General features: G+C 35.3%; 1 protein-coding gene across 4 annotated transcripts; it reads right to left on the bottom strand.

Moving 5' to 3' along the window:
* Positions 1-11,331: 11,331 nt before the first annotated feature.
* On the bottom strand, positions 11,332-25,874 carry LOC148779028 (cysteine-rich receptor-like protein kinase 44). Of its 4 annotated transcripts, none has more exons than XM_088854904.1 (5): positions 24,696-25,874; positions 23,161-23,371; positions 14,965-15,202; positions 13,194-13,344; positions 11,332-11,958 (listed from the first exon to the last, which is right to left on the bottom strand). In XM_088854904.1, exons 1-5 carry the CDS (start codon positions 24,864-24,866, stop codon positions 11,560-11,562), a joined length of 1,170 nt encoding a protein of 389 aa, XP_088711030.1. In that variant the 5' UTR covers positions 24,867-25,874; the 3' UTR covers positions 11,332-11,559. The 4 variants fall into 4 exon arrangements, with proteins under 4 accessions (XP_088711030.1, XP_088711031.1, XP_088711032.1 ...); XM_088854905.1 differs by having other exon boundaries at positions 23,172-23,371; positions 24,696-25,629; XM_088854906.1 differs by having other exon boundaries at positions 15,081-15,202; positions 24,696-25,620.
* Positions 25,875-26,083: the final 209 nt, after the last annotated feature.

The raw sequence follows: 26,083 nt of genomic DNA, 5'->3' as shown, positions 1-26,083 counted from the left end.
TTAATCGCCCTTAAGTAAAAAAGAAATTTAAAAGAGCTTAACAACAATTAAGGTTTGTGGTAGCTCTAACTCATAAAGTATGGAGCATAAAACCTGTGAAACATGCTCAGATCAAAATTTTGGATTCAAAAGGATTGTATATACTATGAGACCAATTTACTGTTCTTACAAGATCACAATTAATCGCAGCTATTAGATGTCAAATTGAATGGTTTGGGGTATGTCATGGAGTTCTAGAAATTCTTTTTTGGACTTTGAATCTAGTCAATGACATTACTCACAACCACCCAATTTGAAATTTAAAGGACAAGAGTTATCGTGACCTTCTTGTGCTAAAAGTTATATATATATATATATATATATATATATATATTTATTTATTTATTTATTTATTTATTTATTTATTGTACCCCTTTTAATATCTATCCTATAAAATATTATCAGAAAGGTTTCTATACTTATCCTACAACATAGAAGATCTATGCTTCCCCTACCATTCAGCTGTCTAATTTTGATCAAGAGAGCCATTCACTGTTTGATCTTAGATCCGACGTCTCAAAGTATTTTATTTTAGTTTTTTTATACAAATTGTATGAATTGGTACGTGCCATCTTCTCATCCGGGTGCTCCTATAAAAAAAAATATTTAAAATAATTTTTTGATAGAATATAATGACCAAAATACCCCTTAAAACTTTCAGGGGTATTTTGGTTATTTTATTTTATTGAAAATAATGTTTTTATATTTTTATCTATTGCAAGTTTAATAGAATATTGGACGTCCAAAATTTGGTGTCAAAATGGTTTATAGAAAAAAAACTTAAAAATAAAATAGTGTAGAGAATTGACATTGTGATTGGGGCAATATTAACCCTCCATTCAGAATGGACGGTTAGATAAGGGAAAGTATATAAGTTTTATATTGTAGGGAAAGCATACAAAGCTTCTTATAATGTTATTTTAATTTTTTAATTTTATTTATTTATTACTATTTTTTAAATCACCTATTGAAGAAATTTCAACAAAAAAAAAGAATATAGTACTGCGCAACAAAGATAATGCAATTATGAGAATGCAAAAAACACAAGGATCGTACTATAAACTGCAAAGAGATACCAAAAATTGAATTTTTTTAAATATTAGTGGAATAGAAGAAAAACTAAGGTATAAAGCAAGGTATACTGGCAGTTAGAAGCCCATTTTGTTCATTTTTCTTCAATGAATTATGTATAAATACAGTGTAACCAGTTAATCAATAGTATTCTAATTCAACAAATGAAGATGCTCAAGCAATGATAATCATAGAATATAAATATAACAACAACAAAAAAGACCATTGAATTTGATTTTGTTTCGAATGGTTTTTTCTTTCTTTTTAAAGCCACGGTTTACTTTTTGAATGCATGTATCAGAAGACATGAAAAAGGTCAACAGAGAAAAATATTGTGGATGAGAGGACGGCGATCACGAAGTTTATACGACGACTCCCTATTCCTAGCTTCAATGGGGCATCAAAATGATGCAATAGAGCTGATTAGGCTTGGCATTACTAATTTTGCTACCTCATTCTAATTCATGGGATCTATATTGAGGTTACAAGCAGGATTTGATGAATGATTGCCTCAAGGCAATGGGTAAATGGCTACCAAGATTGCAAGGGAATTGGAAGGGTACAAAACCTGCAATTGGGTTCATGTTGAAAGCAATTGATTAAGCAAAATGCATCATCAAAGCAACATGTTCACTCACCAAAGTTCACAATTGGAAGACCTTATTGTGCTTGTCAAGTCATAGTAGTTCAATGTTTGTGCCATTTTAAATATTTCACCTTGCTATAGAAACCAATTTGGCAACAGTTCAATGATTGTGACATTCTAAATGTTTAAATAAATAAAATGTATAGCCATTTTGAATTTTGTTAATTAGAAATTAGGTTATGGTTTATTATCGATGAGGGTTCATATAATTAACCATAAGATCTTCTCTTAAATGTTTTATGTTGTCCAGATTTCTTTCTCAACCCATGAATAGTTGGAAAAATGTATTGGCCCAATTTGCTTGAGCATATGCGATATATATGAATGACTCCAATAAAATGCAAAACATAAAAGAGAAAGGGCAAAATATAACTTTTCAATATGTATAAAATTTTAAAAAAGCATCTCAACTTTTGAATTCAAATTCAAAACCTTGAAAACTCTAAAGCTCGTCAAATCTCTCCATCTACCTCATTCCCGCTTTAACTCAAAATCTTCTCAAATCTCTTCATCTCCCTCATTCTCTCTGCTCACCATTCCCGCTTCTATTCACCTTCTCTCTATGACTATGACGACAGAGGGCTCGATCTCTTTGCGACCATTAGAGCCGCTCCATCTATGACCACCGACTCATTTCCTCTTTTCTTTTTTTTTTTTTCCACTTGTGGGGTGCAAGATGCAAGCTCATTGATTTGTCCAAATGGCTATTATTATTTGAAGATTAAAAAAGTATGCCAATGGATCAATGAACTTATGAAAGATTGAAGAGCTTTTGACACTAAGAGATTAAAAACGACTCCATCCCTCCCTCCATCTCAATCCCAATTAACCCTCTCTCCATCTCAATCCCTATCAGGGTGGCCCTAAAAATCAAAAGGAAACCAATCCCCAATTCAAATTAGGCATTGGATTTTTTGGATTGTAGATTTTTTTAGCTTTTCAGTTTTAAAAAATATATATATTTTTAAAGAAAATTAATTTAATTCTCTAAAATTGAAATAAGGTCTGTCTATTTTAGGAATACTTGTTCTTTGATTAGATAATTTTTCCAATTGAGAGAGAGAGAGAGAGAGAGAGAGAGAGAGAGAGATTTTCACTTAGTTTCATGAAATGGGCATATATTTCCTTGTTTTTTGAGTAGATTCAGTAAATGAATAGTTTTTCATAGCATCTTAATATATTCAGTAAATAGGTAGATTCTTTCTTAAAAAATATTGTTGTGTCGTTCCCTTGAAATGATCTATATTTTTCCAATCAAATGCATAACCTGTATTAAATATCAGTAGGTCTCTAAAGTGCTCATAATATAGTCATAATTTGTTAGTTTTTTTGACCTTTTTGTTCTTAATTTGGATCATGTTGCTGTAAAATTCCAGGAATATCAAAATAATTTATGAACATAATGATGCATAACTTTTCAATTCTGATTATATAAAAAAATTTAATTGGAAAACATGCATTGGCACGGTCTTTTAAATTTCCATAATCTTTAAGCTTAATGTCTAATGTTTAAGACAATAATAAAAAAAAAATTGATTATGTTAAATAAAATTAATATCGTGTTTTTCACTGCAAGATTTAACTATGAACTCTATCATCATGTCACTTCATTCTTTCCATTCCTCTTTGATTGAGATAAGTATGATGAATTTTTAGAGTTTATTTTTCAACATTTTCATCCCACAGTCCTTTGAATGAATTCCCATTGAAAATATGAACTCATCGTGTTTAAAATTGTAGCTTTAGCTGCACCATCTGTTATTCAGACTTTGTTTCATATTGTTGTCTAGTTACAACCAAAATTTCAAATTCCCAACTATGTCCTTCATGTAGAAATTAATTTCTAATTTTTTTTAATGGGTGGCAGAGAACATCAAGGAGGCTTCTTATAGAAGCTATCAAGATGATAGCTAAGAGAGAGGTGGAGCAAATAATACTCCATGTGAACTTGGCTTCATGGTCATGACATTGCTGTTCTAGTTGTATTTGTGGATCATGAGCTGGTTACTACTTTTCTCCATACAGGTTTCATTGATGTGGAATTTTCCTAATGCCTCTCTTTTTTAGATGAAGAAAAAGAAATTGGGGATAGGCATGCAAGCACCTCTACTGATTAAAGATGATCACAAGAAGAACCTACTAAAATTCAATGATGTTGATCACAAGAAGGACCTAATAAAATTCAATGGTGTGGTCCCAGTGTTATGCTAGGATTTTTTTTTTACTTAATATTTTCCTTGGGCATCAAAATTAGATGGCATCAGCCCATACATGTTTCTTCATGTCTTTGTGACGTTAATGGCAATCATTTGATTTTCTGATTTATATGATTCATGTAATTCATTGATTCCAAGATGGCTGTATTGTCAAGAGTCACAATGATTATATGGAGTAATATTTGTTGAAGAAGATGATATTGTTTGGAATAATATTTGCGGTTGGTTTTTTTTAGAATAATATTCTCTTAATATTATGCTTGATATTCGTGAATTCTCTACACAAATCCAAAGCTCCTTGCAAAGTAACAGTCACAATTCCAAACCTCCTAGCAAAGTACAAAAAACAATAGTAAAATTCATTTATTTTATGTATGAATTGATCATGTGATTTAATCTGAATTAAATCCAAATATTTTCTAGACATGAGAACAAAGATCCATAAATTACGATCAAAATGTGAATTTATTGATAATTTTTCTGCTGCAAAAATGGCAATGCATAAAACTTTATGCGGGCACCGTAAAAGACCATGACATTAGGATTAAAGATTAAATTAGACATTAATTTTAGGCTTAAAGATAATGAAAATGTAAAAGACCATGACAATGCATTTTTTTCAATTAAAAACTTCCATAAAATCAGAAAACTAAAAATAAAAATTTATCCATCATTATGTTCATCAATTATTTTGATATTCCGGAATTTAACAGCTACGTGATCTAAATGAAGAACAAAAAGGCCCAAAAAACTAACAAATCAAGACTATATTATGAGCACTTTTAGTGATATTTAATACAGGTCATGCATTTGATTGGAAAAATATAGATTATTTCAAGGGAACTAAACGTCAATATTCTTTAAGAAAGAATCTATCCATTTATTGAATGTACAAAGATATGACTTACTGGATCTACTAAAAAACAAGGAAATATATGCCCATTTCATTGAAGCTAACTGAAAATCTCTCTCTCTCTCTCTAACGGAAAAATTATCTAATCAAAAAAACAAAAAAAGCGAAGAAGCTCAAAAAACAAAGTAATCCTAAAATAGACGGACTTAATTTCAATTTTAGAGAATAAAATTTATTTCCTTTAAAAAAATAGATATTTTTTAAAACTGAAATGCTCTTGAATTGGGAATTGGTTTCCTTTCGATTTTTAGCGCTACCCTGATTGGGATTGAGATAGAGAGAGGGTTTCTGCTTTGATTGGGATTGAGATAGAGAGAGGGTGTCAGCTTTAATTGGGATTGAGATAGAGGGAGGGATAGAGCCATTTTTTATTTGTAAGTGTCGAAAGCTCTTCAATCTTCATAGGTCCATTGATCCATTGCCTGATTTTTTACATCTTCAAACAAGAAGAGCCATTTCCAAAAATCACTGGGCTTGCATCTTGCTGCTTCTCACAAGTGAGGAAAAAAAAAACCAGGAGGGGCAGACTCAGCCAAAAAAGGCCTTTGATGGTCATAGAGAGAGCGGCTCTAATGGTCGCAGATAGAAGCGGGAACGAGGGAGATTTGAAGAGATCTAGAGTTTTCAAGGTTTGGAATTTGAATTCAAAATTTGAGATTCTTTGTTTTAATTTTATCATTAAATGTTAAGCATTAATTTTAGCCATTGGATTCAAATCAATCTAGTGGACAAGATTAAGCCACCTCACGTTTCATTATACTATGATAACACCGTTGCATTGCATCAATTCTCTTTACGTAGAAAAGAAATGAAAAATAGGTGGATAATCAATGGGTGGTTAATTTTTGTCGAGGGCATTTGTTTGTTAGGGTAATTTAGAATAAAAAAATATCCTTTATTATCCCTTAAAACTTTTTAAATCCATATACTCATCAATTTCCCTGTTTATAGTTTTTTCCACTGCAACAACACTGCATTTTGGCTTTATAGAGTCATAGAGAATCTGCAACAACACTGCATTTTGGCTTTATAGAGTCATAGAGAATCAACCTAAGAGCATTTTGCCTCAAATTTCACTCAAAAATTCTGATTATTGAGGGATTTACGAGTGTTTTTGTGGGCATTGGTAAAAAAATTGACAACATAAAAAAAAATGTTACAACAAATGGGCTTCAAAATCTTCCCCAATCTTCAAAGGAACCATGAAAATGGGTATCCAATTGGCTCTATTAGGTGCCGATTTTAGGGGTCTCTTTGTAAATCGATATGCAGGCCGTTGTGCATGCTACCAACATTGCTGCCTGCATATATCAACCTCCGGATATCTTAATGGCCTGATTTTTGGGGGATATTTTGTGGTACTTCAATATTAGATTTTGGTTTAATTTGAAGCCATCTACATCTATGATAGGGTTTGACCCACAAACCTCTACTAGCTGTCTATTGTGTTTTGGGTCGGAACTAATCTCAAAGCCCATGTCTTTTATCGTGAGGTCCTCTAATACCGAATAGGAGAAAGCTGCAAAAATGTCCCCAATGTGAGCTCATTTGATGGCTTTCTTGTAACTTTCCGATTTTTCTAGCAGTTATGGTGTATATATTACCAGTTGCCTATCGGAGCGTACAACCATGCGCTCTCATGGATGGTGAGCCACCCTGACAGACCCAATCAACCTGAAACCAAGACCCCCATCTACCCTGTGTCTTAGGTTCTTCCGAGTAGGACAAGGCCCCGATACCAACCCCTAGATTTCAAGCCTACTTTCAAGAACGGGTTCCACAATATGATTTTTTGCTCCATAACTGACACAACTGGCGTCCAGTTCTCTACCACAAAAATACTTCCAAAGAACAATCCCGTCACCTCAAGGTCCTTTTCAACTTAAGCTACATTCTAAACCGCTAAATGTCAATTTTTTCCTCACTTTCGTTGTAAATGGATGTGCAAGTAAAATTTATAACTAACCTTGCTAAGAAATCTGGGGCTCAGTTGTATTCAAGTTAGCTCTGATGTTGTTTTGTAAGAGTTTTTCACATTCTTTTAATGGCATTTGAACCTTTCTAATGAGTTTTTTTTTCATTTTTCGGCACTGTGGCGGGAACTACATGACGCTTGAGCACTTCACCTATAGTTTATAACATTGATTTAAAAAATGGATCGGTATCTCAGATCGGGCACTTCAAAAACCCATCCGGATCAGTGAATTGGCTATCTGGATCGAAAATCAGCTGATTCGGTCGGATTAAGCTCTAAAAAAATCCAAAAAAATTATTAAAATTAATTATAAATATTGTCTTTTAGGAATCCAATAAGAAATGAGGGCACTCCATTGTTAACTTTCACTTTTTTCATCAATTTGTGAGTATTGATATGTTTTTTCTCTGTAGAAACTTATGTTAATCATTAAATCTACATCACACATAAGAAAAATCATATAATTATCATGGATAAAATATATAATCATACTTGGGCTACTATAAAGAGTAGATTTAGAGTAGATTTAATCGATAAAAAATGGCCATCAAAATCTTAAATTGGCAGAAAGCCCTAATCCCTTAAAAAAACCTAAATTATTAAACTAACTAACTATAATCCAAATTTATTACAACCTAACTAACTATAATGTTATATGCTGAAATTAAAATTGTTGGTTTAAATTTTATAATTATTTTATTATACAAATAATAACAAATCTAAAATATTTTGTAATACGATCTAATTTAAAATGTATTATTGAGAACTGTAAGAAAGATAATAAATTACATGATTTATAATGCAAAAATTAAAAAATAAAATAAAAATTTGGTTAGAACTTATTAGAATGCATACTAATTTTCAAAAATACACTTTAATTTTTCAAAATTTTAATTTTTTAGATTTCTAGAATAAATTTAGTGAAAGAGATTATTAATAGAAAGAGAAAGATTTCAAATGGAATAAATTTCTTTAAAAAAAAATAAATTTTTAGATTTATAGAATAAATTTAGTAAAAAAGATTGTTAATAGAAAGAGAGAGATTTAAAAAATAATAATTTTTTTTAAAAAAAATTTATTTTCTGCTTATTTTTATTGTCAACAAAAATAAAATAAAATGTATCCAAGGCGGAATCAAACTTAAGACATGAAGGCTCTACCGTGGATGTGATAACCACTCCGTCGCATCAGCACAAGTGTAATTGTTTCTACATTAATAGTACTTATCTAAATTCCGTCGTAATATAACTCACCGTGGGAATTATCCCACATCTAACAGAGAGTTTTAGTTTTGCGTCTATAAATTGGTTTGTAAGTTTCTAAAGGTTTGTGCGCATGTGCCCGATGCTGCAATCCACGCACGGCCGGTGGGTGACGGTAGTCTTCCACGCGTGGACTATGGAGAATCGATGTTTTGGCACGTGTGGACTATGGAGAATCGGTGTTTTGGCACGTGTTAACTCGCTATGTGACGTCATACATACATGCGATTTTCATCGCCCCTGTATGACGTCATACGAGAGATTTTCATCCTTCTATTATGTCATACGGGCGATTGTATGATGTCATACAGGTGATTTTCACCCTTGTACATACAGGCGATTTTCACCCACCCATGTATGTGACATCATACAGGCGATTTTCACCCACCCTTGTATGATGTCATACGGGCGATTTTCACCCTTGTATAATGTCATACAAGCGGTTCATTGCGGTTCACTATAAAGGGAGCGGTTCACTGTAAAGGGCGGGCAATTTTCACCCTTGTATGTGACATCATACAAGCGATTTTCACCCACCCTTGTAGGTGACATCAGGCAGGCGATTTTCACCCACCCTTGTATGATGTCATATAGGCAATTTTCACCCTTGTATGATGTCATATGGGCGATTTTCACCCTTGTATGATGTCATACAAGTGGTTCACTGTAACACCCACTCTTGTATGATGTCATATAGGCAATTTTCACCCTTGTATGATGGCATACAAGCAGTTCACTGTAAAGGGCAGTTCCCGGTTTTACACTGGAATCGGCACGAGGTAACCGATTCCCATGTCGACTCGCTATGTGACGTTATACGAGCTATTTTCACCCTTGTATGATGTCATACGGGTGATTTTCACCCTTGTATGATGTCATACAAGCAATTCACTGTAAAAGGAGGTTCCCAGTTTTACAAGCGATTCACTGAAAAAGGCGGTTCCCGGTTTTACATTGGAATCGTCATACAGGCGGTTCACTGTAAAGGGGGTTCCCGATTTTACACTGGAATCGGCACGAGGTAACCGATTCCCGTGCGAGTTCGTTGCGACTCGCCGATTTTTAAATCACTGGTTTATAATGATCAAGAAGCGTAGTGAAACCTATTCTACCATAGGATATGAGCAAAAATAAAGCAAATTCCAGTCGCTGTATACTCCAATGAGGAGGGAAGCTATGGACTATGGATCATTATCTTTTTGAGGTCCCCCTTGTGAAAGGAAAGTATATGTTATGTGAAAAGAAAGTATATGTTATCTGGAGTGTGAAAGGAAAATATATATTATGTACCAAGTTAATATGGAAGGTATATATTGTAATCAGTTTATATTGGATAGGTACAATACCTTTATTTTATAGTAAGTCTCGGTATAGTTTTAGGTGTCTGTGATTTATTTCTATTTTTTTATCATCTGTAATTTATATATAAAAGACAAGTTTGTAGATTCATATGAATTTTTTTCTCATTTGTAATTTGTATATAAAAGACAAGTCTGCATATTATATGATGGGTGTGGTTCCATACGGTTGCAACCGTAAACAATCCCACTACGGAGCACCTTCAAATTTTATCATAATATATAATTTTGATGTAAATTGTTCTTGAGATTATCTCAAACTCTATTTTTATATGTAATTATAAAATTTTAAATTTCAAAAATAGTTAAAATCAAGTCAATCTATAAACATATGAAAATCTTGAAAATAGATGGTGTAGATAATATGTTGTAAGATGCTCGATTTTTTAGACTCAAAATCTTTTTAATTTCATAGTCATACATCTCGATTTCGAGATGATCAATCACATGGTTTTCAACATTAAAACAACCTTTTCCGATGGATTCTTGACATGCGTTTTACATTATAAGATTACAACCTTATAGAAACTTTTTTCTTATATGATTAATAGACACTAAGTTTCTTTAGAGAAACCTACAGAGTGATTAATGGAAGTAGATAGCCATTTCTTAATGAGAGGGTATTGGTAGAAGTGAAGAGCCCCATCAAGGTACAAAAGTCGGAGGTGAACCCAGTTGAAGTTGGAGTACAATTTGCTGTAGGAGCACAACATGGATAAGTTGTAGGGAGAGGAAAATATAATGATAATGGCTACACACAAGGGCACCTGAGACAAAGCACAAGTAGTAGGGTAGGGGCAGGCATGAGGGGTCGATTGGCCTAAGGACTTTGACTTTGGGTTAGGACGAGCAATCAAATTTTCTATCTGATGGACTTATTCCTAAACTGATAACTGATATACTCAAGATGATGATGATTGGGTTCTTGGAGCTTGGGATGAATTTGAGCCTCTTCATCATTCATATTGTTTCAGATTGTGTACTTTTAACATTCATTACTCATATGGGGATTACTTTTGAAAAATTGACATTATTCACTTCCTTTTTTTTTGTGGATTTCGATCCCGAAGAATCCATTAACAAACCCTAGATTTGAACTAACCCCACCCACAATTTTTCTCATGAGAATACCTAGGTCTGAACTAGAGCACCAAGACTCCTGTAGAAGTCCTACTGCATTGAAACCCTGACCTAAACTCCCCTTCCAACCATGGAGGTGCATCCTCAACTGCCTGCTGGTTCTACCATCGATGAGAGAGAGTCGGAGACTGAGAGGGAAGGAGGAGTAAGAGTGAGGAGGCGATTAGGGTTTGAGAGAACGCAGGGTTTGGAGCTTTCGGTGAAAGTCATAGAGGAGAAGGGGCAGTTTTCAGTCGGAGAGAGAGAGAGAGGGGTTAAGGGGAGAGAGAGACGTCAAATGAGGAGTTGGGAGCATTTCCTCCATTTGACGTCAAAATTTCATGTGAAAATCGATTCCTAGAATCGATTTGTTGATAAAATTTTAGCTCAATTTTAGAATTCAAGAACGGATATGCACTCTTAGCCATCCGATTAATATTGTCGAAAAAATATTATTTCTGGAAAATGCTTCAAACCATTTGGAGTTAGGATGTTGCAAACCGAGGGAGTTACAAAACGATTGTGCGCCTGATGGCTCAAAAACACCCATCAAACAAATGGAGGCATCTTGGTCATCTTTTTATTTTTTGGTGAACCTACGTTAAACATACCTCTCTACAAACTTTCATGATAAAATAATTTATAGCAGAAACAAAAATGAAATAGCATTTCGATCATCCAAATCTGAGAGCTGAATATGACAACTTCCATATACAAAGATAATTCAGCAAGTGAAATAAACTGCAGGCAATCACAGCCATATCCAATAAATTGGGATGAATGAAACTACAAATTTACAGATTCCAAATGTTTCCTATGAAATTGCAACAACAACAACAAAAAAAAAAAAAGAGGAACGCAAAGGCCAAATAATTTTACCCAAATCAAGAAAAAAAATCAAATGGAAAGAAAGTATTACCAACACCAAATTAAGACAATTGAAAGAGCTTCGAAGTTTAATCACCTCCCGTGCATGAAAGACGTTGAAATATCATTAACAGAGTCCATAGAGACATGGCTCTCTGGTAAACTATGGGAAACCTTGACACCTGAAGACGTACCAAAACTAGGCTTATCACCCATAGAACTAGTGAACCCATGCTTAGTGGTTTTATCACCCATAGAACTAGTGAACCTTCCTATTCGACCTTGAAGACCTGGTTTTCCAGGCTTTGGCAATTCTTCAAAATGACCAGAAAGCATCAAAAGAACAGAAGACATTGTAGGTCTATCATTTACATTTGATTGACAACATAGCAATCCGATTTGAATGGAACGGGAGATCTCCTCGGATGCGAAGGAACCGAGATTTGGATCTGCAAGCTCCAAAGCTCTGCCTTCTCCCCATAGGTTCCATGACTGACAAACACAAAAGAGCAGCTCAAATTAGTGGCAAGATGTCATTTTTAATATATATTGATTTTGGAAATGGGCCATGAAAAGAATCTCTCTCTATATTTGTGAGTGTGAAAATACTTTCGTTAACCCAATTGCTAATGGAACTGTATTAGCCCAATGGCCCAAATTCAATCTTGACAGATGCGACGATAGACGCACATGGATTCTGTTTGATTTTTTATAAATCCATTAGACCAGAAAGTTTGGCGACAAGTGCACCTCACCAAGAGAAACCATAAAATATGGTACACAAAATTTAAAATGACCAAAAGACCCCACCCTTATAAGGGTGGGGGTAATTTGGTCATTTCATATTTGTGTATTATTTTTTGGATATTTTGTTATGGTTTGCCTGGTGAGGCACATCATCATCATCATCATCTTTATCAGCAAGCATTTAAACTGAAATTTGAGGCACATATGCCCCCAAAATTCCAAATCCATTAGATTAATATATATATATATATATATATTCAAGCACTGAGGCACCATGTAAATTGGCCTAGATTCAATCTGGGATATCGTGCCAACCGTTTTGTAAACCCTTTGGTCATCAAAAGTTACTTGTGTGTTGTGTGTGTGCATGTGTGTGTGTGTGTATAAATGGAAAAATCTACCAATAGGTTGTCATCGAAAATGAATAGTAGTTTAGGTTATACTCTCAACTGTCAAATCTTGAATGGATGATTGAAAATGCATGTTACTACCAATTTTAATATTTTTTACACATTGAATCAAGATAAAATTTTGGGCATGTGTACTACATGATAGGTTTTGTGGTGTGTGATGGAACCAAATATACAACTAAAATTTCAGCTTAATCCAATTTGTAGAAAAAAGATTAAAACTCAAATAGTAGCATCCACTTTCAACCAGCCAATCGAGACCTGATGGCTAGGAGTATAAACTAAACTATTATTCATTTTAGGTGACAACCTACTGATATATATATATATATATATATATAGACACACACACACACACACACACATAAAGGTAGTTAGGGCTGAGGCATTGAAACTATGTATCCAAAACAAGCATATGCAATAGCACACAAATGCTTCCAAATTTCAAAAATCAAAACTGTCGATAGTGGTTGTCCACCATTTTCTCTCCCAAAAAAATGGTATACAAATAAAATGTGCCAATATTTTGTATTTTATGATTAAAGTCATAGAATAGTATAATAAACTCACATAGCCCAGAAGTTCTTGGCTCTCTTCATCCAAGTCCTTGTCAAAGCTCTTCCTACCGCTCACAATCTCTAGCACCAAGACCCCAAAGCTGAAGACATCAGATTTCACCGACAAGAACCCATGCAATGCATACTCTGGAGCCATATAGCCACTGTTGGAAAGAACATATATTTTACACCAATAAATACAGATTGTTTATATTTGTGTGCATATGCCTACAACTAAATGAATCCTAACTAGAATGCCATGGACCATCTTTTGGATGCCATGTGCCTTCGTATTTTAAACAGTGAATCGAAACTTGTTTCGAGTTGGAAAAGTTGCCCGTGTCAACTTGACTAACCAGGTGGTGAGTTTCATTAATGAAATGTTCGATATGCATCAGAACATATCATGATACACAATTATCTATATTTATTTTGACAAGTATGGGGTGTTTCCAATGTGATACAGTGATAGTGCTGTAATATGCTTCACATGGAAAACTGGGTCCAATTCCCACTATACATGTTTTATATTATTAGACTTCACTTGATCATTTGAAAAACTTCCCCAAACTTTCTGAGTTACACAGTTCAACTTGGCAGGTTGACAAGTTCCTCGTCATGACCGAGTCAGCCACCATGTTCAAGTGTTTAAACTAGGTTACATAGTTGTACAACATACAAGAATGATGTATTTTGCTCCATTTTAAAAATATAGACAAGTACAGAAACAAAAATACGGATAATGGCATTTTGGTCCGTTTTAGAAATAGAGGCATATAACATAAAAAATATAAATTATTATTAACCGTATGTTACATTGTTGAATCAGATAGCCAAGAACCATTGATGCAATCTACATGGGCCGAATGGCTGTACTAACTTTGGATCCACACTGGCTGGATGGCTGTTACTGAAAGGGGCATTTTTGACACCACAGAAAGGAAGAAGGTCCTTTGGCACATGCCTATAGGAAATGGGCCTTCTGATCTCATATATGCCACAAGGGGTGGTAGCACAGTGAGCATAATTGAAGTACAAGGGGTGTTTTGTATTTATTCAGAAATAGGTTTTCTCAAGACAATCGACTTTTAAAATAGGCATAGATTTCTAAAACAAGGATCCTAACCAATCTAGAAATGTAGATGTTGTACATGTCAAAGTTCAAAATATCAACATTTGAGGGTCATACATAGGAACAAAGAAAACAAAGCTCTTACCTATAACTAAAATTCAGAATTAATTGTTTGAGATTCAATCATAACTTTACTAAACTTGGGGGAATTCTATGTTTGAGCAATTCTACTCAATTCTGGCAGATTTAATATAAAATGCAACCAATTTCACCAAATTCCATTTAAATCATCATAGTCCAACATTAGATCAGGATTCATAAAATAGTTGTGGAAAAAGGTTTAGTTGGTTGGCGATCTAACACTACCCTCCTTTCTCTAGGCTTGGGACCTGCTTGGGCCCAGCCATGGCAGAGCTCCAAATTCTATTTAAATCATGACTGAAATTTGCCAAATATTCAGGGACAAAAGCAATCTATAACAGGGGGAATATCGGGCACAGAATTTGTCCATATTTCCAGTGTTAAAAAGTTCAAAAGAGCAGCTAACATTCTTATATTGCCCGTGAAGCATTTCTCAACATGGCCAAGTTCAGCCAAAGTATCTCTCAAAGTGCGTGCACACACACACACAAAACTTAGGCCCTTCCTGGAAAGAAAACAGTAAAGTAGAAAAGAAAAGTAGGAAAGCAGAAGACAGTCTCGACATTCTTACTGTGTGCCAGATATTCTAAATGTGCTGACATGGCTTTCGTCACCAGGGAAGAGCCTTGCCAACCCAAAATCTGATATCTTAGGAACCATCTGATTATCTAACAGTATGTTGCTTGCCTTGATGTCTCTATGAATGATCCTCTCTGATGCTTCTTCATGTAGATAGAGAAGGCCCCTTGCTACCCCCAAAATTATCTCGAAACGTTTTGGCCAATTCAGCAATATACTCCTATTCTTATCTGAAACAAACCATCATGCAACTGTGAGTCCTTCAAGCGCTAATCAAGCAGCAAATTGTAAAAGATGAACTTCTGGATCCCAATGGGACATGAGGAACCTGCAGATAACTTTGTAGGATTAAAAGCCTCACTTTCTCAATCAAATCTGAATCTCTGTCTCTCTCTCTCTCAAAAGTACATGTGCAAGGTCACAACTAAATGTGTTGCACATGGAAGCTCTAAAACCTAATGGGTTGATTTTTGGTAGAGTAAAGGGGCGAGAAAAATAGAACCGGCAACAAACAAACAATAAACAAGAAAAATAAAGTAGGAAAGAAATAACACAAAAAGAACAAGATTTCATGTAGTTCGTCATAGATGTGACTACATCCACAAGTGAAAAAGATCAATAATTTTTCACTAATTCCTAGAAATAAAATCTCCACACACAACCCAAGGATTCTCTACACCCTTGACCCTTTCACTCTTTACAATGCCATTTATAGAGAAAAGAAGGAAATCGCAAAGAGACTCAACATAGGACTCCTAGTTTTTTCTTCTTATTTAATGTGATATTCAATAGCTCCTATCTTTTAATGAGTTTCGCTTATGGGAAATATACAATTCCTAAAAGCTAAGGATTGTCTCCCTCCAAAATAGGAAAGAATCTCCCACAAAATTAAGAAACAAAAAAAAATCCCTTTCAACTAGGAAAACTAAAGTCAATCCTAAGAATAATCCTATATCACTTGAGATTCAAGACATATCCCAACAAATCTCCACCTTGGCTTGAATTTCAAAAAGAAATTCCGATCGGCCATCTTCTCCACATGCACCCTCACGGGCAGTCACGTTGATAATGCATTAATCAATTTAAGCATAGATTGAACTTTTATAATGGAACAGGCTTTGACAGCATTATCCACAATATTCTTTGTGGCATTAATCTTCGTCAATCTTCAGTAACAATATGTCACCCTCAACTATAATCTCATGGACAAAATGATGCCCTGACATTAATATGCTTCGTCCATGCACAGTATACTTGCTTCTTTGCCAATGTATTGCACACTGACTATAACGATAGAAATAATCTCATTGTGTTATAAGTCCACTTCAATTACAAACCCCCTTAGCTAGATAGACTCTTTTACTGCCTCAATAACAACCATATATTCTACTCTGGCCATAGACAAAGCACTTGCAGTTTGTAGAATCGATCTCCAACCGATCGGAGTTCCTACAAGAGTAAAACACAACCTGAAGTAAATTTTCTACAATCCAAATCACTTACAAAGTCAACATCAACATAACCAATAATCTTGTCAGCAAACTTGCTACCACTGTCAAAACACTAGAACAACATCTGACAGGCCCCTTAGGTAATGAAGAATCCATCTATTGCATGCCAATCCTCCTGTCATGGATTAGCCATATATTTAATCACCACACTAAAACATGAGAAATATTTGACCAATACAAACCCTTGCATAAATGAAGCTTCCAATTGCACTTGCATAGGGAACACGATACGTATTGTTTTCGACATCTGTACTTGGGGATAATGTTGCCGAAAATTTGAAATGTCCAGCAAGAGGAGTACATATGGGCTTTAAAAGCTCCATCCCAAATCTAGTGAGGACCTTTTCAATTTACTCCTTTTGAGATAGCCACAATTTACCCAACTTTTTATCTCTACATATTTCCATATTGAGAATTTTCTTTGTTGAATATCTTTCATCTCAAATTCTCTAAGAAGTATGATTTCTAAAGGATTCTTCGCAACAATAAGCATTTCATCCACATAAAGCAATAATAGATGAACGAACTAATAGGAATTCCTACAAGTGTAAAACACATAATCTGTAGTAGATCTTCTACAATCTAAATAACCTGCAAAGTCAACATCAACATAACTAATAACCTTGTCAGCAAACTTGCTACTACTGTCAAACACCAGAACCACATCTGACGTGCCCCTTAGGTGATGCAGAATTCATCTACTGCATGTCAATGCTCCTGTTTTGGATTAGCCATATAATTGCTCACCACACTAAAACATAAGAAATATCTGGACCAGTACAAAGCATTGCATACATAAAGCTTCCAATTGCACACGCATAGGGAACACAAGATGTATTGTTTTTCAACATATGTACTTGGAGATAATGATGTCGACAATTCGAAATATGCAGCAAGAAGAGTACCCATGGGCTTTAAAATCTCCATCGCAAACCTAGTGAAGACCTTTCTTATGTACTCCTTCTGAGATAGTCACAATTTACCCAACTTTCTATCTCTACATATCTCCACACTAAGAATTTTCTTTGTTGAACATATTTCACCTCAAATTCTCTAACAAGACTGATTTCTAAAGAATTCTTCACAGCAATAAGCATAGCATCCACATAGAGCAAAAAATAGATGAATCAAGCATTAGAAAATCTCTTAAAATAGACACAATTATCATACTTATTTCTAACATGCCTATGACTAATCATGAATTTATCAAAGTGTTTATACCATTACCTAGGAGACTACTTTAGACATACAGTGACTTCTTCAACTTGCACACATGGTCTTCCTTGACCTTAACCACAAAATGTTCCTCTAACTTTCCATGCAAGAACCAGTTTTGACATCAAGCTGCTCCAACTCCAAATCAAACAATACAACCATGGCTAAGTGTGTTTCACAAATGGAGAGGATTTCATTATAGTCAACACCTTCCCTTCGCATATAGCCTTTTGCAACAACCATGCATTAAATTGAATACTACCAAACTCAGGTGATCTTTCATTTTTTTTAAAAACGCATTGACATCAAATGGCTCTCTTGCCTTTGTGCAACTTCATAAGATCCCAAGTAGAATTCTTATGAAGAGCTCCATTTATTCATTCGTGGTATTATTCCACCTGCTAATCTCAATATCTTGTGTAGCTTTGATGGCTATTGACTTGTGGCATAAGCCAACATGTCCTCAAAACCGTACCACATTATAGGCTTCTTGGTTCTTATTCCCCTTCCAAGCTAAGGCTCTTCCTCATGTAGAGTAGGCTTAGCAACCTCCTCAACATTCTCCTCCACTCCTTCACTGGGATTTTTTGGCACATGTTTTGCAGTATTTTCTGGAGTTGTCAACTCCACTTCAATGGTATCACCACTCTTGTCAGCACCCTTTTGAATGTGCTTCAACATGGCACTCGTCAAACTTAATATCAATTGATAATAAACTTAAGCGACTTAAGATCCAAGTACCACATTCTAAATCCCTTAACTTCATCAGTACAACCAAGGAGAACACACTTCTTTGATCACATAACCACTTATCATCCTTTTGAACATAAGCAAGATAACCAAAAATTCTTAAATGAGAATAATAAAAAATTTTACCAGACCATACCTCTTGTGGTATTTTACACTCTATTGCAATAGATGGTGATCTATTGATGAGATTACACACTGTAGTGACTGCCTCTTCCCAAAAGTCCTTTTACAAACCAATGTTACTAAGCATGCGGTGGGCCTTCTCTAGAAGTGTCATGTTCATGCGCTCAGCAACTTCATTCTGTTGCAATGTCTTTCGAGTGGTATAGTGATGAGTAATACCTTCGTTCCTGTAAGAGTTTATGAACTTAGCAATAATGTACTCTACACCATTATCATTCATCATGCACTCAACCTTCTTCCCAATCTATTTGTCGCCTTAGCTTTTCAATGCTTGAATGCGTTAACTACAACTACCTTCTTTAATGTGTAAATCCACACATTCTTTAAGAAATTATCTACGAAGGAATCAAAGTACAGAGATCGTCCTTCTGAGACAACCGATGCAAGGCCCTATACATATGAAAGAACATACTCAAGAATGATATGCACCATAGTTACCGGAAGCACACCACAGTTACCGGAAGCACCCCAAAAGGATAACGCTCTGGCTCCGGAATCCAGCTCCGGTGTTCCATGACTGGGATCTCGCCCAAAACACGATTTATTTATTTCGAGATCTAGGTTCAATTATTGGGTACCCAATCCTATGAACAAAGGATCCCGATGATCTCGATCCCACCATCGCACGGTGCACGTTCCAGAAGATTGTAGATCTTGTTCCCAAATAAATAAGATCCATGATCCCTAAAATTTAGGAACACGATCCCTGTGTTCACGGAACTTCATCCTTTACTTCAAAGACAATAAATTTTTTATAATTTTGAATAAAACTATTTTACCAATTTATAATTTCCTAAAAGAAACTTCTTAAATAAATTTAACTCTTAGAATAAAATAATTATATTTTAAGCAAAATTTTCATACAATATCTCCAGCCCAAAATAACAGTAATGCATTTCCCAAATTTCTTCTAGACGTAGCTAAACAGTAGCAATGCATTCTTAGGTTGCATCCAGATGCTACCCAAACAACAACATCCATTTTCAGGTAATATATTACACTAGTAATGTACTGCGCTAGTAATTTATTTCACTGACAAAGGAAATGGGCTTGGTTCAAGATGGTAGAGGCATAGGTTTTCATTGCCCAATGTCTCAAGTTCCATTCCTATGTAACGTTGTCAAAAAAAAATTATTTCACAGAGAATATATTTCCAAGTACCCAAACGACCAACATGATGTCCATATGCGTATCATGTATGAGATTTTGAACAATACTAACATTAACCGTTGCAAAAATATAATTGCATAAGGCATTGAAAGAATTTATTTCATACAAGATTAATGGAATTCAATTAATCCATGGACATCTAGGGTTGGTCGTGCATCGATCTAGCCCTATGGGCCATTGCTACATAGGACAATGAGTTCTAGAATAAACCAAGACAAGATCTTGTTTATATGAGAACGAGCTGCAGTGCTTAGTGGGAACATGAATCCTTGTGTAATGGGGTTGGGTTCTTGATACAAGTGGAATTTTGTGATGGAAGAGTGGACCAATCATGCAAGGAACGCGATCCGTCCTTGAATGGAGTTCGATCCTTTCCAAATACAAACGCAATCAACTTCAAATGGGATCTAGTTCCTATTCCGGATGGAAGCATGATGTTATTGCATATGGTAACACGATCCCATTGTATATGGACCACGTCCCCCATTAAGTAAGGATCTAGATCCCGTTGTGTTGAGAACGCGCTCCGCCTTCATATGGATCTTGTTCCGCTACGTTTACCCTTATCGGAACTCGCTCCCTGAGAGCCAGAACTTTGGGCAACCATCGATCCAACGCTCCCACTCCCGACCCCGGAGCCATTCCCACTCCGGCTCCTGGTAACTATTGTATGTACCGACCTGCGAAACTGTACCCTGCACTGCTTGTCATGGACATAGTACTCACAGAAGTCCAACTTACACTTCTATGCCATTGATCAATTGACGTTTGCTCAATTTCGCCAACTCACTCACTCATATGACCAAGCTGCATATTCCACAATTGAGTCAAGTCAGTATCATTACTATCAGATATGGAAACAGCAGCTTTGTTTGTGACAGTACTCCCAAGCAGCACATAAAAATTCAGTCCAAATCTCTTTGCCTTTAAACACTCCTCCAAGGCACTGTTTAGAACTTTCAGGACTCTACCTTCTCCAAAACAATTATAGCTATTAGAGTCTAAGGCACCTAATGATATAAGATTTTTTTTCAGATCTGGAAAATGTCTTACATCAATTAAGGTTCTCACAACTCCATCATATATCTTAAAATTTAATGTCCCAATGCCAACAATCTTACAAGCCACGTCATTCTCCATTAAAACTGATCCATCATCAAGGCTCTTGTATGCCGTGAACCAATTCTGGTGAGGTCACATATGGGAGGAACATCCTGAATCAAGAAGTCACGAGTCTTTAAAGTAATCACAATTTATTGAGACTGACGACACATTATCTTATCTGCTTTTCGAGCCACCATAAACATATTAACCACATGAAAGGCTCTATTTTCCTTCTCTTTGAGCTTTTGACAATCTTTCTTAACATGTCCCTTTTTCTTGCTGTAAGAACATCGAATATTACCTTTTTCTTATTTGGATTTCAATCTGAACCTGCGCTGACTTTCACGTCTCCTTTTATTTCTGTCAACCAATCTCCCTCTAGCCACTAATCCATCCGCATGTGGCTGAGCATTATCATATCTCTTCCTCAAATCGTTCGAGAGAAGAGTCGAAATCACATTCTCCATCTCTATGGTATCTTTTCTATAAAGTGATATTATGATTAGATGCTCATACGAATGAGGGAGCAAGGTTGTGATTAGATGCTCATACGAATAAGGAAGCAAGGACAACAAGATTATAGCCTTATCCTCATATCCATCTTAACACCAATACTCAATAATTGAAACTAATTGTTTTGAATTGATTCAGGTGCTCATGGATATCCGTACTTACATTCATCTGCAGGGTATAGAGCTATTGCTTTAGATACAACCGATTCGTGAGGGACTTCGTCACATATAGATTCTCATGCTTTGACCAAAGGCTTTATGCCAAATCCTCATTGATGTTGTTATACAACACTTTGCTCGATAGATACAATCGAGTAGTGCTTATAGCACTCAAATCTAAGTCTTCCAAGTCCCCATTTGACATGGACTCTAGTTTCTTTGTCATCCCTTCAAAGATTTACGTAAATCTTGTTACATTAACAAATCCTGAACATTGATTTGCCAAGTTCCAAGGTTGTTTTTGCCATCAAATTTCTCTAGCTGGAACTTTGCATTCGAAATCTTGACCACCATTATGACAACTTCAACCTAAACTCCGATGCCACTTGTTGTGTGCGGAAGCTCTAAAACCTAACAAGTTAGTTCTTGGCAAAGTAAGAACGAGAAAAATAAAACTAGCAACAAGCAAAAAAAAAAAAAAAGGAATAAAGCAAAAAAAATACCAAGGTTTTACGTGGCTCGTTACAGTTGTGACTATATCCACATGCGAAAACAATCAATGGATTTTCACCAATCAATAGAAAGAAAATTACAAGATGACTTTTACTTGAGAGAACCAGAAACAAGCTCAATCTCTCACAAAGCTTTTCTCTCTCTACACGCAGGCCAAGGTTTCTCTACACCCTTGATCGTTTCTCTCTCGACAATGCTATTTATAGAGAAAAAAATGAAATCCCAAAGAGATTCAACAAGGGACCCCTAGTTCATCTACTTATTTAAAGTGAAAAAGCTTATTCCATAAACATCTTTAAATGAGTTTCTCTTATGAAAAATGTCTAATTCCTAAAATCTAATGATTGTCTCCCCCCAAAATAGGAAAAGAATCTCCCACAAAATTCGGAAAAAACAAATCCCTTCAAAACTTGGAAAACTAAAGTGAATCCTAAAAATAATCCTATATGCCCTGCTCTGACATGTTTTCTATAATGCTAGATTCATCATGTTCTCATAATGGAAAGCTTGGGAGCCAGCAATGACTGTTGCCATGTCCAATTCATGGTATAGTGGTAATGTAAAGCATTTTAGATGATTTAGAGGAATAAACATCTACTGCATTCATCATGGAGATGGCCCATCTAGTTGAATTAAGAGAAGCAGCAGTTGTCAAAATAAGAGGAAGTCAAAGATGCCAGTACTTCCACTGTTCCACAACATCAGGGATGACATGAATAAAAGACACTTCCTCTGTCACACAGAGAGGACAACCAGGTTCAACATCAAAGCTGAAGAAAAAAAGCTCCTCTATATTTAGCATAAATGCCTAGATGATAGCTATGTTAGCAGCATAGAGTGTGAAGATATAACTTCTACCAATAATAACCTGAAAAAAGATAAAAAGATTTAGAATATTACGACTAAAGATAGCATGGGTTGGTTGTTTCTATAGTTCTGACAAATCAACCAATTGTTGTGTAGTTTTTTCAAACAAATTAGGGGCTCTGTAGTGTGAGATTATATTATATATATATATATATATATATATATATATAAAGAGAGAGAGATAGAGAGAGAGAGAGAGATTACCAAAGACATACTTGTCCAAGCTCTTGTTGGGCAAATATTCATAGACCAACATCTTCTCCCCTCCTTCCACACAGCAACCCAGTAGCAAGACCAGGTTCCTGTGTTGGACTTTTAACAACAATTTGATTTCGTTGACAAATTCCCTTAACCCTTGTCTTGATTCAAGTGATAACTTCTTCACTGCAATTTCTTGACCATTTTCCATCCTCCCCTTCAAAATGCAAAACCCATCCAATCAAATCTCACAATCAGTTTATTCCACTCGCACAATATTTCAAATGTGACAGGACCGACAACATAAAAAATGAACCATCACAATTGAAAGGGTGCTTCAAATTTTCAAAAACATTAAAAATGAACCATTGCAATTACTGAAAAAATTATGGGTGATAATGTATGCTTCAAATTTTGAAATTCAAAGCAAGCATGTAATTCAAGAAAGCAGGTTCATATTTGGTGAATCCCAACTCATCAAATCCCATGAAGTTTGAAAGCTTCGGCAAAATTTGGCCAAAAACTTCACGAAAAGAAAATCCTGGCCTTTCAGCTGAAAGCAAATTCACTAAAAGTCAGCTTTTGCCTGTCTACTGAAAGTTCTACGTGTCTAGAAACATGTGGAACAATGAATACCAAGGTCAAAGCACGGTTAGCAAATGGCCAAGTGGCGATAAATCTATCAGAACCCGTATTAGTCCAGCTGTGGTAGAAGAAAATGAATTGACAGAAAAGCCAAAGAGTGACAAAAAATTTGAAAAACAGGTGAATATTTTGGGTTTTCCCTCAAAATCGAAACCAAAATTTGGTATATGTATATGCTTTTTTTTTTGGAGAATTTGTCTTGTGAGGAATTAAAAAGAAAAAGAAAAAAAGAATTGAAGTAAACCAGAGACATGTTTTCCGAATGTCAGTAATCAAGTGGTAGAGCAGACCTTATCATTTTTTGGAGGTAGAAAAACTCATTTGATAAACTAAAATTCAGGCTAAAATAGCAAAGCATGAATACCAAGTTTTATGAATAGGTAGCTATGGAAGATCAAATGCAAGATAAAAGTAAAAATTGTAAAGAGAGAGAATCAAATGAAATAGATACCAAGTAAGTAATTTTAATTTCATTTTAACTTCTGTTTTCCTTTTTTTTGGATAATGATATCACTGGCATAATATCAGAGGGGTATATACTGTTTTTTTCAGAAAAAAAAAAAAAAAAAAAAATTGTAAAAAAAAAAATTGCGCATTCTCAAACGATGGTTTTTCCTTTTCCTCTTGAAAGAATAAAGTTTTAAATGGAGAATTCCTTAAATTCAGGCCGATATTTGGTGGGAAGACGAGAAGTCTTAACGGAAATTTTATCCAAAATTTCAGTAGATCTCGCTCCCAAAAACATGAGCCATGGAGTCCTACGTTCAAGTTTACGCGGCCTTAAAGTCACCGGAAAACCAGATTTTCACCGGAAAATTTCAAACTTTTTTTGCAGTAAAATCAGAAAGAATTTTCTCTACAATTACAAGAGTTTGCACTTTGCAGTGAGAAAATACCTTATAAACGGGGCCAAAACCCCCTTTTCCAAGCCTATTATCTTCTGAGAAGTCATTAGTAGCAGCTTTTAAGGTGTTTAGATCAAAGAACAAGCTCCAAATATCTTCTGCAACTTCATCATCACCCTCTTTCTTTCTCGTCCATTTCTTCCAATCAAGCCACCCACACATTCCGGCAAAAAACTCCACTGTATTTCACGCAGAAAATAATCTCAAGAATATCAGCTCAAAAATGATGAAATTCACTTCTCTTTTCCTTTTCCCTTGCCCACTAACTGAAAATTAATGGAGAAAAGAGTGTGCAATAACAAAAGGTAGAGCTCCCTTTTCCAGCTCTTGAGTCAATGCTTGACTTCGACACCGACTCCAGGGTTCAGTTCAGGTCATTAATGGTGAAAATCACGCCCTTTTCTTTCTATTTAATGGAGAACTGAAATTTATTGAAAAAAGTGACCAGCACAGGGAAGGAAATGACAAGAAATAGGACCCCCTTCTTGGTGCTCCGGAAAAACGGCTCGCCGGTGATTCCAGGCTCGAGTTCCGGCTATTGATGAAGTTTCCGGCCAAAATATCGGCAATCACATGTATTTAAAAGATCGCCAAGAACTCTAATCAAATTCCATGGTCTGAATTTTCCGTCGAGGGTGGTTCAGGCAAAGAAAGGAGCGAAGGATGCTCCGAGTTTCGCCATTTGACAGGCCGCGGAAAACGTGCAGAGAAGAGAGAAAAGCCTGAAATTGTTGGCAAAAGAAGAGCCTGAAATTGTTGGCAAAAGAAAAGCCTGAAATTGTTGGCAAAAACAGAGGAAAGACGAGGAAGAGAAGAGAGAGCAGGGTAGAGCCGATAATAGCCCGTAGTGAAATGACCAAAAGTAAACGTACGTAAACAAATTTTCTCTGGAAGAGACGTAAAGCCCGGTCTTTCCTTGAATATAGGAAAGAAGTTTATTTATATAAGGTTGCAACTTTATACTAAGACTTCACGTAAAAAATCCCTACAGGAGGAGAGTGTTCCGCCGTAGGATGACCCTCCAACTTGGACCTTAAGATGAATAGGCGTCAAGAAAAAAAAAAGCACGTTTTTTAGACCGTTTATTTTTAAGAGTTTTAAGTGTTTCTTGATCGGCTCGATCCGTACCATTTTTCAAAAGGTGCGGTTTGTTTGGAGCTTAAGCTCTACGTAATCAAATTAGAATCCACCTTCAAATAGTGTCGAGAAATGTGGTTTCGATACTGAAAATCTTTGACTAGCTTTAAAATATATTTTTATCTTTAATTATTAAATTTAGGGTGTGGTTTATATAAGGTTGCAACCTTAAACAATCCAATTAAGGTGGGCCTCCATATTTTATCATAATATATAATTTTGGTGTAAATGTTTTTTAGGAT

The sequence above is a fragment of the Amborella trichopoda genome, chromosome 13 (genome assembly GCF_054954075.1).
Source record: "Amborella trichopoda isolate Santa Cruz 75 chromosome 13, AtrichopodaSantaCruz75HAP2 v2.0, whole genome shotgun sequence".
In the NCBI taxonomy this organism is placed as follows: Eukaryota; Viridiplantae; Streptophyta; class Magnoliopsida; order Amborellales; family Amborellaceae; genus Amborella; species Amborella trichopoda.
The sequence above is the reverse complement of the archived record's forward strand: the minus strand, read 5'-3'. Positions and strand labels throughout refer to the sequence as shown.

Coding starts and splice junctions, on each gene's coding strand:
- LOC148779028 (XM_088854904.1), bottom strand. CDS start 24,866: ATGTGTGGGTGGCTTGATTGGAAGAAATGGACGAGAAAGAAAGAGGGT. Junction 15,203..23,160: donor CTTGGACAAGTATGTCTTTG/GTAATCTCTCTC, acceptor GGTTTGTTTCAG/ATAAGAATAGGAGTATATTG. Junction 13,345..14,964: donor TTTAGAATATCTGGCACACA/GTAAGAATGTCG, acceptor TCTTTCCAACAG/TGGCTATATGGCTCCAGAGT.